Consider the following 14,495-nt stretch of genomic DNA (forward strand, 5'->3'; position numbering starts at 1 on the left):
TGAAAAAAAGTCATAGTATAGTATGCCGTCCAAAATCATGAAAAAAAAGTCATAGTATAGTATGCCGTCCAAAATCATGAAAAAAAAGTCATAGTATAGTATACCGTCCAAAATCATGAAAAAAAAAGTCATTAGTATGTCGTCCAAAATCATGAAAAAAAGTCATAGTACAGTATGTCGTCCAAAATCATGAAGAGTCATAGTACAGTATGTCATCCAAAATCATGAAAAAAAGTCATAGTACAGTATGTCGTCCAAAATCATGAAAAAAAGTCATAGTACAGTATGTTGTCCAAAATCATGAAAAAAAAAAGTCATAGTATAGCATGTTGTCCAAAATTATGAAAAACCTTACCTTTAACTCATTTCACTTGTGATCCCTTGACATGAAGCCCTTATCGCAGGGTGCATAGTAATAATTTGTGAGAAGCTGTTCTCAGATTGCTTCATTTTAAAAGTTCTTAGAGGACACACGAGATAAAAATAGCACAGGATAAGAAAAATAAATGAAAAATATTGTGAATTTTGCACCTTCTAATATGCTACTTTAAAGACCTGCATTTGTGAAATGAAACTATTAGAAATCCAAATGCACTGGTAGATATATGTACTCAGCTATATTATTAATTTTTAAAGTCACATTGTCTTGTTAATGAATTTGCATAGGCAATTAAAATGATAGCTTTTCTCTCAGTTTACAAATGTACCTCTCCGTGATTATTGCTCATTTACATTCTTTGTTTCTTTTTCTCTCACAGGCTGAAACAGATGGCTGGGGAGATGGAGATGACTTGAACTGGGAGGATGAGAGTGCCTGGTGATGACGTTTGATCCCTCTGCTTCATCTTGAGCAAAAGACTCGACCACTGGAAAACTCAAATGCTCAAAATGCACTGTTTCAGAGACATTCAAAGAGCTGAAAGTTGCTCCAGTTCTCATTTAACAGCATGATGCAGTAAGAATGACAATGATGGACTTTTTATAACCTGGACATTTATTATCAGTCTGTTCATTAAGATAACTTGCTTTTAAACGGGAAGGACTGGAAGCTTATCAGAAGATGCTGGACTTGGATAAATGAAGCCATTGTATTTTTGTTTGCCAGCTAATACTAGTCACCTCTAGACAAATGAGGATCTTAATCAGAGGTGAAGGTCATCTTGTTTTCATCTGCTTCTCTCTCTCTCTCTTTTTTTTAATGTGCCAACTTCACAACTGGCATGAAGATCAAGATTTACTTTTTGGCAAGACACAACTTGTCCAAAATGTGTCGGGTTTGATTTACAGAAGGCTTGCACTTTGAATGAATGTGAAATAGAAATTACGTAATTTATTAGCTTTTTGGTTGCTGGTGAAGTAAAGATTTTACTGTATCAAATATGACCCTGTTTTGTTTTGTAAGACATTTGTTAGATTTATCTTTTGAGTTAATTGCAATTGTTTACAGCTGCTGACAGCAAGTTCTTAAAGGAAAACTTCACCCACAGAATGACCTTGAATTTGTGAAGGAAACGTTCTCGCGTGCCTCCACAGAAGATGGTAAACACTGATTTATTGGGGACCGTGTTAAAACCAGTACAACTACTCAAAACATCCATGCTCTATTCAAAGTCAGACGCCAATACTAAGATCTTTTAGCAAGGATGTATGTCTTAGGGAAGCAAATGGTCATTTTGTGGATGAAGTGTTTAAGTCTTTAACTTGGACTCTCATAAAACAGGCCAACAGAAAAATCCTCTAGCTATTATGAGTACTCTACAGGAATTTGTTATAGCACAATTTTGATAACTAAGGTAGTATTAAATTAAAAAAAGAAAAGAAAAATGCTGTGTATTCAAACAAGTTTAATAAACAATAACATCAATCAAAACTGACCACAGACAGGTATAAAAACTGAAGAGAGACTGTTCGGCAGTAGCGAAGGGTACACAGACGTCCACAGGCCCAGACCGTGGTTGAATAGTTTTTCTGTACATGGAGTAAATAAATCTGGGCCTAGAAAGCGGCTATGTTGTGTGTCTGGCTGTACTGATGTGGCTTATGAGGGTCTGGAGCTCCTGTAGTCTGGATTCCAGCCACTGTGGAGGTGGTGCAGTTGTGTTGGCTTTACCTTCAGTGAGAGCCTGAAGGGCTTTTAAAGCACTCTCAGCTGTCTGGATGTAGCGGCTGTACTCCTCCTCTGCACTGGTCTCCTGCCGAGCTCTCTTTGGACAGGGCTGAGAGGGAGGAATAGTTACAGGGAAATTATACGTCTTTCCGTGAATGAAATTCTCACTCACGCAACACGATTAAATTTTACATCAAAAGAGGCAGAAATCTTGCTTGTACAAATGAAATTTTGACCTGCTGAGCAGGACAATATGTAATGATTTTATTGAGATTCTTTTTTGCAAAATAAATGAACTACTTTACCATGCTTGTGTTATTGCTAGGGAAAATTTGGACACAGTTACTAGAAATGTATCAAATATTACAGGGTTCCCTCAGATCAAAAAAAGTCTTAAAAGGCACTGAATCCATTAATCTAAAACTTGGTATTAAAAGGTCTAACTTTTAAAAGTCTAAATGTCTTAAATCTAACTTGCTTTAAGCTATAAGAAACATATCTCAAAAAATTATACATTTATAAAAACTACATATATATGTCTGGGCAGTGAAAACCACCAGAAGTGGGGCTTTAATCAAAAGGTCAGTGCAAATTGCACCCTCACTGAAAACTGAGGACTCCATTCACATATCCATCTCTCTTTTCAAGTATTTCCAGTCAGATATCAAAATAAATAATATAAAAATAAGTATGTCGTCTGAAATCATGAAAAAACATCAGTGTAGTATGTCTAAAAAATCCTGAAAAAAAGTCCGATAATAGTATGTCGTCCAAAATCATAAAAAACATCATAGTAGTGTCGCCAAAAATCATGAAAAAAAGTCATAGTATAGCATGTTGTCCGAAACAACGTTAAAACGTCATAGTATAGTTATGTCGTCCAAAATCACAAAAAAAAATGCCAGTGTAGTATGTCTTCCAAAATAATGATGAAAGGTTATAGTATAGTATGTTGCCAAAAATCATGAAAAAATGTCATAGTATAGTATGTTGTTAAAAATCATTAAAAAGGTCATAGTATAGCATGTCATCCAAAATCGATTTTTGCCTCAAATGAGGCAGAAATTTTGCTTGTACAAATGAAATTTTGAGGACAGGACATTATGTAATTATTTTACTAAGATTCTTTCTATAGACATACACATCATACATACACATATCCATCTCTCATTTCAAGTATTTCCAGTCAGATATCAAAATAAATGATATAAAAATAATCATTGATAATAGCTTGGTCCATATTATGCTGCTACCACCTACTGTGCATGTACAGAAGGAGGTAGTGTTGCACTAGCCAGCTGCCACTCAGTGACTTGGACAGTTTAAATATGAAGAAACGCCGTGCGTGGTCATGCATATTCAGGAAGCCTGTGAATGGAGTCTTATTTAACTTGGTGACAACACTAACCTCTGAATTTGCAAGAGCTTCGGCAGCCAGTTTGTTCAAAGAATTTTCTTTGTTGTTCTCCAGCCTCTCACTGTGTTGCTCAATAGCTGCCGTCTCCAGCTTGAGCCTCTGTAGCCGTGACTCCACATCTTCCTGTCCGTTAACAGTCTGAAACAAAACATAGACCTGTTTGCACTTATGTGTTTTATTTAAGGTTAATCTTCATCGCAATATGTTGTCATCTCCTTACCTTGCTGAGATAGTTCACCACTTTGGTCTTGGTCTCTTCTACAGTCAGACTCTGGGAAATGACCTCTTCATGGTTTGTAATCTTAAGTACCAACATGACACATTAAGTTTATAACAAGGTATAAACAGGATGAAGGATGACATCTGAAACATTAGTAGCAGCTACTGAGTTCCTGCTGTACCTCTGCAAACTGAGAGAAGGCCTCCAGGGCGTGCTGATGCAGCAGCCAGGATCTGTCAGCCAGCAGGACTCCAAACAGGCTGCTCAGCCTCGGCAGAATTTGATTCTGTGTGACAATAAAAGTTGGTGTAAAGGAGAAAATATGAGATCATATTAATATTGCAGAATTTCAGAATTAAACACATTTATATTTCTTATCTACAGTTTCATTTAGGGATATTTTTGCATATATGAAATGATTCTTTTAGTCTATATGATGTCAAAAATATAGCAAATGCACATCTTCAGATGCAACAACCTAAAGAGATATTTTAAACTGCATACTTGACAATACAAAAGTATTATCAGTAACTAAATTGGTAAACAGTAAATAATTGGTATCAGGGTTTGTACTAACAGGGGCAAGTCAAATTCAAAGACTCTTAAGTACTTTTTTAACCACTCCTTTTTATTTTAAAGGATATTAGTGCTTCCTGTACAACCATCTATTTGACTGTTAAAAGGCTGAAAAACAAAAATCACTGACGCTGCTCTGGTGTGTGTGTTTTGAAGGTGAGCGAAACATCCTGGTGCCGATAATTTACTGGCATTTACTACCTTGTTAGTCCCCTGTAGAGTCGTTCAAATAAAACATTACATTTAAGGCGAACTGGGACGTGTGTTCTGGGCAATAACAATAAACCAATGTCTAATTTGTCAGGTTTCTTTGAGTGTGTTGAGCCATTTATTTTAATGGCTCAACACGGGTAAAACACTGGTTGTCCATACCTCATCTCAGGTAAGTTTCCACTAACAGTTTCAGAGTCCATCACCATTCAGTGTCCGTCAAAGGTCAAAGTTTCTATCTATCAATTTCAGTTTCATCACGCTGCAAACTCTTCATGCTGCCACACTTTACGGTCAAAAAACTGTTCGCTTCCCCCCCATCACACACCTGCTGCTCATCACCTGCACCTTACCTATATTACCCAAGTTTTCCAGTTGACCTAAACGGTAATATCCTTATTTGCATTTGCATTTAGTGTGGTCTCGTTACCTGGCTGTCAGGTGGGACAAAGACCTTCCCGAGAGAGGAGAGGAACTCCAGAGCAGCCAGCCGCAGCTGATCTGCACAATTCTGAGACACCACAGTTTCCACGCACAACAAAGCCTGGGACAAACACAAACAAATGTCAGCAGAAGTTTTCTCCATTAAACAGATGTTTAGTGTGAACTGACAGCTTACCTGACAAATGACTTGAGGTTCGATGTTTTTCACTAAAATGGCTGATATTGACAAGAGCAGCTGCAGAGTACACTGGAGCACAGGGTGGGTCTGCACCTGGAAGATGACAGGTGATAGGTATAACAGCCATGCATTTAATCCACACCTCTGTGTGTGTGTGTGTGTGTGTGTGTGTGTGGGTATGTGTGTGTATTTCGGTCTCACCTGGTCTGCACTCATTCGTAACCAGAGCTGTGTGACTATCCTCATTGTAGACAACGTGCACTGCTCCTCAGGAGATGATTGCACCCGAACCACCGCTAGGAGGGATAACAGCACCGTGTTCTGGAGACAGCAGGGATTTTGTAAAATCCAACACTTGTGCTTATTTTCCATTCCAATTTTCCCCACCCTGCTTCCTTGCATTGTTTCCTTTGCCGCATTTAATCATTCTGGCAAGAATTTTACTGATAGCAGCTGAACAACGTGACTGTGAAATACACTGCAACACCCTGACGCACAAGATTGTTTATAGCAAATAATGAAGCTGGAAGAAAGGACATGTCAGTGATGTCAAGACTAAATACAACTCAAGGACATACTTGAAAGTGTCATTTTCTAAAAGCAACACGAGTAACAAATGATCAGATAACCAGCTGCACATGACGTTTTCTGATCTAAATCATCTCTAGACACTGCAAAGGCCGTGTTCTCATTACATCTGAGCTGTAAAGCTTTTGACAAAGTATCAGATGGATTGTATTCTTTCAGACGCTATCTAGGCTTGCAGATTGATAAATCATAAAAGGTAAAGAGAAATACACAATATGAAAAAAAAATGCATAAAAACAATAAACTTATGTTTCAGTGCAAAAAACATCCATGTAACGTCAAAACGATGAGAGTTTTGTCACCTGCAATACTACTACATGAGAAAGTTTTGGCTGTCAGCACTGAGATTTCACAGGCCAATGAAGGAGCAAGGCCATTAATAATCTTATCTGTGCCATCTGTTTCAACCATGAGAACAGGCTTATCTTACTCTTGATATCACTTGTTGTGTTTATTTTTCATCGACCCACTCTCTCTTGAGTGCACAAGGGCAGAAATTATGCGTCGGCCTTGCTCTGATGTTTGTATTGTCCCTTTTATCTCCATAAACAGTCACTACATTTTCCTTGTTGTCTTCAGGGTAAAATGGAGAGTAAATGCACATTAACACTGTTCGCACTGATCTCACAATTCCAGTTATGTTAGTTAGTTAGTTAATTCATTTATTGTCCACAATGTGGAGATTTGTCTTTGGTCTCATAACAAACAACAAGCAGGACAACACAACAACAACAACAACAGCAACAACAGCAACAAACAGCAACACTTACACACAGACATCTTCAGGGCAAAAAGCAGGACAGCAGTGGCAGTTACATTACAACACATCAACGGGACATGGTGTTCAATGCCCCAATTGCGTTAGGAATAAAGGAATTTTTAAAAATATTACGATTAGCCCTTGGCACTTTGTAACGTCTACCAGAGGGGAGAAGTTCAAACTCCCTATTGAGTGGATGAGAGGGATCGTTTGCTATTTTTACAGCTTTTTTACTAAGCACTTCCTCGTACACGCTACTTAAATGTTTCTGTCTTATCCCTATAATTTTTGAGGCAAGGTTTACTATCCTCTGCAGCTTGCTTCTTCCTTTTATGTTTAGGTTACCATACCACATTGCCATATTAAAAGTTAGAATTCCCTCTATCAAGTTCTTATAAACTGTTTCCATAATGTGCTTGCTCACTCTGAAGGAGTTGAGCTTGCGCAGTAGATGGAGACGTTGGTTACAGGTTTTAAAAATATAGTCTGTGTTTTCACTGAAATTTAAATTACAATCAATATATGTACCCAAATATTTGAACTTGTCTACTACCTCTACAATATGTCCCCTAATTATAAGGGGCTGCACAGGGTCCTTTTCATGAAAAACAAGTTCCTGTGTTTTTATTACATTGATCTCTAAGGAACTTTCATCGCACCACTTTTGGAGAGATAACACATGTGCTCTATATACTTCCTCTCCGACTACGTCCCCCTTCTTTAATAAGGCAACCAGGGCCATGTCATCCGCATACTTAAACAAACGAAACTTTTCCAGATCTAATTGGAATTCGTTTGTGTATATGGAAAAAAGTAATGGGGATAAAATAGTGCCCTGCGGGGCGCCAGTGTTCAGTACAATGATGTTGGACCGAGTATTATTAACCAGAACCTGTTGAGGACGGTCACAGAGGAAGTCCCTAACAAGGTGGATAATACCACCGTTTACTCCTATATCGATAAGTCTCTGCAGCAGGATGTGAATCTGCATGCTGTTAAAGGCGGAAGTAAAATCGATAAACAAGGCCCTAGCAAAGTGGGAGGGGGCTTGAAGGTGCTTTGACAGAGTGTGGAACATACTGACAGTTGCGTCATCAGTTCCCCTCTGACTTTTGTAAGCAAACTGGAGATGATCTAATCTGTTGGAAACCAATGCTGTGATTTGTCTACAGATAACTCTCTCAAAACATTTTCCTAAGATAGAGGTAAGTGCAATGGGCCTGAAATCTTTTAATTCAGTAGCTCCAGGTTTTTTAGGGATAGGCACAATATAAGACATTTTCCATAATTTGGGCATTGTTAAAGAATTAAGCAAGTACTGGAATAACTCCAGCACAATACCTTTAAGTTCATGAACATTTTCTTTTAAAACTCTCCCTCTCAGGCCATCTGGCCCCGGGGCCGAGTTGGGCTTAATACTAGACAGGCTGGCTACAATCTCATGTTCATTCAGTGTAATAGGGACATATCCTAAAATGGACCTACACACACTATCACGTTCAGCACTAAAATCATTCTTGTCAAAACGACTGAAAAAGACATTTAGATCATTTGCAAAAGATGGAGAGGGGTGTGACAGGGGGGTACGGTTTTTCTTAGTTTCCCTGCCCATCATCACATTTAAACCTTCCCATGCTTTCTTGGCATTTCCTGAGAAATAATGACGTTCAACTTTATCCTTATATTCTATTTTTGCTTTACTCAGTTTAGATCTTAGTTCACATCTTTTTTCCTTAAGTAACTCAGTATTACCATTTTTAAAAGCACGTTTTTTCTCACGAATACATTCCTTAAGATCGCTAGTCATCCATAAATTGTTATTAGGAAATATTCTAACAGTTTTAGTTCGAGTGATTTTACTTTCATTAAACAATAGATAGGACGTAAAAGTGTCAATTAGTTCATGAGGGGTGTCACATGAGTTAAGAAATAGCCAGTCGGTAGTCTCCAGCTCGCATGTCATCTCCTCCATACAGTTCTCAGTCCAGATCTCAATTTCCTTAGTCACTGTCTTTTCCCGTCTCAGCTTAGCCCTGTAACGTGGAAGTAGATGGACGACATTATGGTCAGACTTCCCCAAGGCAGGCCTACAGATGGATTTATAGGCGTCTGGTATGTTGCCATAGCACTTATCCAGGGTACGTGCCAGGCGGGTGGGACAGTCCACGTATTGATGTAAAGTGGGTAGATGATCGGACAGGTCACAGGAGTTAAAGTCCCCGAGTAACAGGACGGGTTGGTCAACTGCACGGGACAGGGCGGTGTTATAGCTCTCGGCTATCCTGGCTGCAGCTCCCATGAAGTCCGGCCCAGGTACATAGGCCAATATGATTGTAATCTGGCCAAACTCCCTCGGGAGGTAAAAGGGGCGAAATGAGACAACCAGGATTTCATAGTCATGTGTGCACACACGTTCCCGGACGGTGTACTGGGTAGCCCAGCGTGTGTCCATGTAGACACACAAACCACCGCCAATAGATTTCCGTGACGAATTAATGTCTCTGTCAGCCCGAATAATTGTGTAACCCGGCAGGTTGGGGTCTGACATCTCCTCTTTCAACCAGCTTTCCGTGACACAGATGAGGTTACTCTGTCGGAACTCATTATCATAGTGAACTTTAGCGATCAGTTCATCCATCTTGTTGCTCAAAGAGCGAACATTAGAAAAAGTTATTACCGGTAGAGGATGTCTGCTGCCGCGCCTCCTTAGTCTTTCTCTCACACCACCTCTGGATCCTCTTTTCTTTATTTTATTTCCTTTTCGCGTTGCGATGTTTTTGAGTTGCGGATACTTGACCAGCAGCTCCAGACCAGAGTCCTCCGGCTTGATTAAGTGCCTGAGTGACAACAGCTGGTCCCGCGTGTAGGTGAGGATGCCGGCTTTTCCATATAAACTCCATACTTCGGCGATTAAACTACCGAGAAGGCACACAGCCAGCCAAAGTAATATACCGGCGCTGAACTTCATTTTGCCACAAAGAGAATGCGGGCTTGATCACTTAAAACAACAAAAAACATAAAAATGACAGGAGACGAGACAGACAGGTGAGACACTGGGTCAGCAGCAGAGCCGTGCTGCAGAGCCGCGCCCCCGATGCACCTATATAAGTAATCATGAGATCTTTTCCACTTCATCACTTGGAAATTTTGGGATTGCTTACCGTGTCTTAACTTAAACACAAAGCAGACATTAACTCACCACTCATTCATACTGGGTGAAGGTAGAAATAATTACTCAACTAATGGTTTCTTTAATTCAATGTAGGAGGAAACTTTTCTTACATGCCTCCAGTGAACGAAGATTCCAAAAACAATTCTTGATAAATGACATCAAAACAGATGATTTGATACAGTTTTGCTGTTAACTGCAGACCCCTATGACTTCAATTCATAAAGAATTTTCTGTTTTATGATTCTTTGTTTACCGAGAACAGTTTTCTTCACGAATTCAAGGTAATACAAGGTGAGTAGCTGATATACAAATGGTCATTTTGTGGGTGAAGTATTTCTTTAAGATTAAACCCACGCTACACCCCATATCTAAGATTGTCCTCACCACTTTGTCCACTTGACCCAGTTTGTACCCTCCATTCTGCCAGTCGGTCAGAGCTTTCTGAGTAAGGCTGATAATGTCTGTCTCTACACCACGACGGGCATCATGTGACAGAGCTCTGAGGAGAACATGTCGCCACACTGCAAGGTTTTCCACATCAGAGGGGGGGAAACGCGCCACCAGCTCCATCTAGAAAAACAAAACAATGATATCAATGTTATGATCTTGCAAATGTCAATGTGTTTTTTTTGTTGTTGTTGTTTTTTTAAATATACAGAGACAATCAACAAGCGTCATCCAAAACCTGGGCTGAACTGCACTCTAGACCGGTGGTTTTCAAGGAAACTATGTTTTTATAAGTCTATAATAACATAAAAATAAGAATTCCTTATGTTTTTGCTACCTTAGAATGAGCCGTCTACATCTACATTCAAAGTGGATCCTCTTCCATGGAGTCTACCATGTTGCTCTACAGTAGCCAAGAAGAGACAAACTAAAACACTGGCTCTAGATAGGGCCATTCGCATTTTCACTTTGGCCACCATAGTTCTCCTACACACTTGGCACACAGAAGTCGCAGTTCTGCAACCTCACCGCTAGATGCCACTAAATCCTTCACACTAGGCTTTTAGAGGAGTAAACCTGAGTAAACGTGGAGAAACTTCACAATGCAGGTAATGCTGTGCAGGGCGTGAGGGGTCACTAAATGGTTTGATGAGCATAAAAATGATCATGAATCGTATGATCTGGTCTTGCTGTCACTAGATGTCAATCTAGCTGAATACCATCTACTTTGTTGATTCCTCATGTTACCTACATGTATATGAAATATAAAAAATCTCTGTATGTATATCAAATATATTGTCGTATTTTAAAGTTGTGTGATGAATACTCTGCCTCTAAATGTTTAAGGCCACAACAAGACAAAGCAACTTTTTAAACCGCTTTAATTTTGGAACTTGTGAAATGAAAGGTTTAAGACACGATGTACCCCACACTGATGCTTTCACAAGTCAATTATGAGTCTCTCTGTATTAAAGGACAGCCAACTTTTATGGCAAACAGAGTGATATTCAAAATATGCACTTTTTCTCACTTGCACTTTATGTATGTTATGTGTTATGAAGGTTCATTAGTACAGTTTTGTATTTCTCTGTAATGTAGCACAGTGTTAACAATGTTACCGATACTATTCTTTCTCAGGCCTTGAACTCAAACCATTGTGTTGCCCCGCCCAAAATATAATTTAATAATCAAATTAATATTATAAACATGTAGTCAACTAATGGCCTTAAATGACGACTATTGGTCAACTGAGAAAGACAGCCTTAATAACTATTAGATGTCAGTCAAAAACTTGGAATACAAAGTTTAGATATTTTCCATTGTTTAAGTCACTCTTCCAATGTCTTCTCCATCTTTTATCTTATTTGGCCTTTCCATGTTCACATACATTTACTGTACTGTCAATATGGTGGTATTAACAGTGTGCACTCTGTTTTGGGGTGAATTTTAATTACAAAACTGGTTATGATTATTAACAATAATTAATAAACAAATAGATGTGACTTGACACTCTAAATTAATTTGTGAGTTCATAAAAATCTAATTTCATGTTCCCAGCATTACTGACCTGGTGGTTCGGTGTCATGAGGAAAACCATGCGTCTGAGCAGCAGGCCCAGGTGGACCGACTGGTAACACTCAGTGGTGCAGGCTTTCACCTGGGGGTGAAACGGGAGAAGCAGAGAGGAGGTGAGGAACGGCGTGAGTGTCAGTGTGAAGGCTCCGGAGGAGTCAAAATCACCAGGGCATCAGGGCAGAGGAAAGGTCAAGAACTGAAGGAGGGGGACGTGTATGGAAACGAGCGGGATCCAGCTTAATCTGATGACGTAATGACGTAAGGTTATGAAAAAGTGTCCCCGAGGTCCAACAACACCAATTGTCACCTCTGCTGGGGTGCCACAGAAAACAGGAAAGACTCCATGCTAATCCATAACCCTACAGAGAGATTAAGGGGATTTAGAGTTATTTCAGAAAGTGTTGAGGAAGAGGTCACAGACATGAAGAAACATCCGTGACCTTGTGGTGTCAAGATGGTGAGAGCCAAGATTCTAGGGAGCCTGTAGACTGTCTGGAAAATATAACAAGTCAACAATATAAAGGTCTCCAGAGCATCTTTATAATTCTTGTCTGAGAAGCGCGATATTGGATTTTTTGTCGCTATCTGATATGCCGACACTTAACAGCTCATTTGACTGATACCGATATCGATATATCCACTTTTTTCCTCACCAAATTTTAGTAATTATGAAGTCTCTTATGTAATTGAATTAACATCATAATATGCATGCACACTCTTATCGTGATGGCCAACCAGCAGATGGAGACATGAAATACAATGATTTTCAATGTATGTAATATTTATTAATGTGCAACTTAAGAAAAAGCATGTTGGCCGATTCTGATAGTTCATTTTAAAGCCAATATTGGCAGATACTGTTGACGTGCATCCCGACTGTATTGTGTGTTTTCCTGGTCTCTACCCACCAGTTGAGCAACGAGGAGGACATGATGTAGACAAAGTTCTGCTGTCCCATACCTGTCAGCAGAGAAGATGAAATCAGCGCCAGATTTAATACAGTGCAGAAAAAAATGCGTTAAAAATGCTTATAAGACTTTGGTGAAACAGTTGCTGTAATAAGTCTAAAGGTGAAATGTAGGGTTTGTTATATACTGTAGCATGACACAGTGTGCCCAAGAGTATGCCCCAATCAAAATACAGCCACACAGTGGACACTTTTTTATTTATTGCTACTGATACACGTGAACACTCTCACCGTGCTGTAAAGCACCACACATCTGTTGCCAGTAGAGCGGTCTGAGTATCAGCCTGCAGCACAGCATCGACCAAACAATGCTCCTTGGAAAGAGATAAAGGAGAGGGGAATTCACAAAGACAGCAGGAGGATGTGAATGAAAGAAAACGCAGGACACAGAAAAAAATAAGGTATCACAAACTTCAACACAAATAGTAAAAACGAAAGTGAAAGAATAACTTGCGTTGAATGACAGGAAATCCTTTTACTAACACACAACACAGCTAGAAAAAAATGTGAATAGATATGCAAATTAAACAAATGACTCAAAAAGTTTAAATAATACTTAATTTTTGATAAAGACGTTTACTTCAACATTTGAGAGCTAAAAATAACAAAATCAAATAATGGACAGAATTTATTTTTAATATGACCATATAACAAATGTGCTAGACACACATCTCTAAAACTAGTTTAGAATTTGGTGGATTATTTCATGGTTCAACTTTTTTTTTTATTAACATTCACCCTAATAGTAAATAAAAACAAACATACCATAACATACTTAAGGTCAAGCCCATCAAATAATGATAAAATACAGTCTATGAATACTAATTACGGTTGGGTAATATGACAGAATATACTGTGCAATGGTACCAGTACAGATTTGGCAATACTGTTGCTAATGCAGAGACTATTTGGAGCAGGTTATATAGTGAATCAAGGCTGGACTCTTGCAAGATTTTGTGATTCTTGCAAATCCAGCTGCCTTGCAAGTTGATTTGGGCAGACACGGAGGAAGAGAATGAAGTTGTAAATACAGAAACCTGTAACACTCTTAGGAATCCCAAACCTTCCATTTTTAAAAGAATTTTTCTGTTTTCAGCCCTTTGCAAATTTCCCCACGGTGGGCCGATTAAAGGATTATCAATATTGGCCAACAATACCTTCCAACATATCAGTAGGGCTGTACTTAAAACACCTTTTATATTAGTAAAGTAACCCAAAGTGATAAAGTCAAACTCGTGGCAAGCATCCATTTACAGATGGGTTTAAGGTCAGGTCAGGTCTAAGTGAGACTCAGGACAAAATGAATGAAGACAAATCCTGGCAACCTATCATATCCCTGCTGAGAGAAAGTCCACCCCAATTGTTGCCAAGCACCACACCCGCAAGAAATCCTGTTCATATCACATCAAACGTTCTTGATTATCTGCAAGAAAGCTTGCCAATCCTCTGGCCAATTAAATTTCTGCAGGTTCTGCCAACAGCCCATGTACTGGAAAAAAATTAGAGTAGCTGGGTCGTATCTACTACTACCACCACTACTATTACTCCATCTACTACCACTACCACTACTACTATGAAAAATCAGGGTATCTGCAGGTTTCAGTAAGTTAAATGTAAGACTTTTTAAGACCTTTTTAACGCCACCTTGAATGGAATTTAAGACCGAAAAAACTATAAATATAAGCGATGGTTGGGGGATCCCGCTGTACTATAACCAGTGCTTAATTTGTAAAATTAGAAGTGGGGGAACACTTTTTTAAGCGGCACCAGAGCCGCTTCACTGCGCAACTCCTAATGGAATCTAGTGTTGTCACGGTACCAAAATTGGGACCCA

The 14,495-nt window shown here is 39.1% G+C and overlaps 2 protein-coding genes across 2 annotated transcripts in view; one reads left to right on the top strand and one right to left on the bottom strand.

Moving 5' to 3' along the window:
• Nucleotides 1–1,378, top strand: part of scyl3 (SCY1-like, kinase-like 3) — an 11,558-nt gene extending 10,180 nt beyond the window's left edge. The window contains exon 14 of the mRNA XM_050055213.1: nt 759–1,378. Within this exon, the coding sequence (XP_049911170.1) occupies nt 759–821 (63 nt within the window). The 3' untranslated portion in view covers nt 822–1,378. The remainder of the gene's footprint in view (nt 1–758) is intronic.
• A 449-nt stretch (nt 1,379–1,827) lies between these two features.
• The window catches only part of firrm (FIGNL1 interacting regulator of recombination and mitosis), a 22,653-nt gene continuing 9,985 nt past the window's right edge, over nt 1,828–14,495 (bottom strand). Inside the window, exons 15-25 of the mRNA XM_050055212.1 lie at nt 12,893–12,975; nt 12,603–12,654; nt 11,687–11,776; nt 10,057–10,242; nt 5,354–5,473; nt 5,150–5,245; nt 4,961–5,074; nt 3,926–4,030; nt 3,745–3,825; nt 3,516–3,662; nt 1,828–2,216 (exon numbers count right to left, since the gene is read on the bottom strand). Of these exons, the coding sequence (XP_049911169.1) occupies nt 2,007–2,216; nt 3,516–3,662; nt 3,745–3,825; nt 3,926–4,030; nt 4,961–5,074; nt 5,150–5,245; nt 5,354–5,473; nt 10,057–10,242; nt 11,687–11,776; nt 12,603–12,654; nt 12,893–12,975 (1,284 nt within the window). The 3' untranslated portion in view covers nt 1,828–2,006. The remainder of the gene's footprint in view (nt 2,217–3,515; nt 3,663–3,744; nt 3,826–3,925; nt 4,031–4,960; nt 5,075–5,149; nt 5,246–5,353; nt 5,474–10,056; nt 10,243–11,686; nt 11,777–12,602; nt 12,655–12,892; nt 12,976–14,495) is intronic.

This window comes from Epinephelus moara, chromosome 10 (genome assembly GCF_006386435.1).
Source record: "Epinephelus moara isolate mb chromosome 10, YSFRI_EMoa_1.0, whole genome shotgun sequence".
Classification (NCBI taxonomy): Eukaryota; Metazoa; Chordata; class Actinopteri; order Perciformes; family Serranidae; genus Epinephelus; species Epinephelus moara.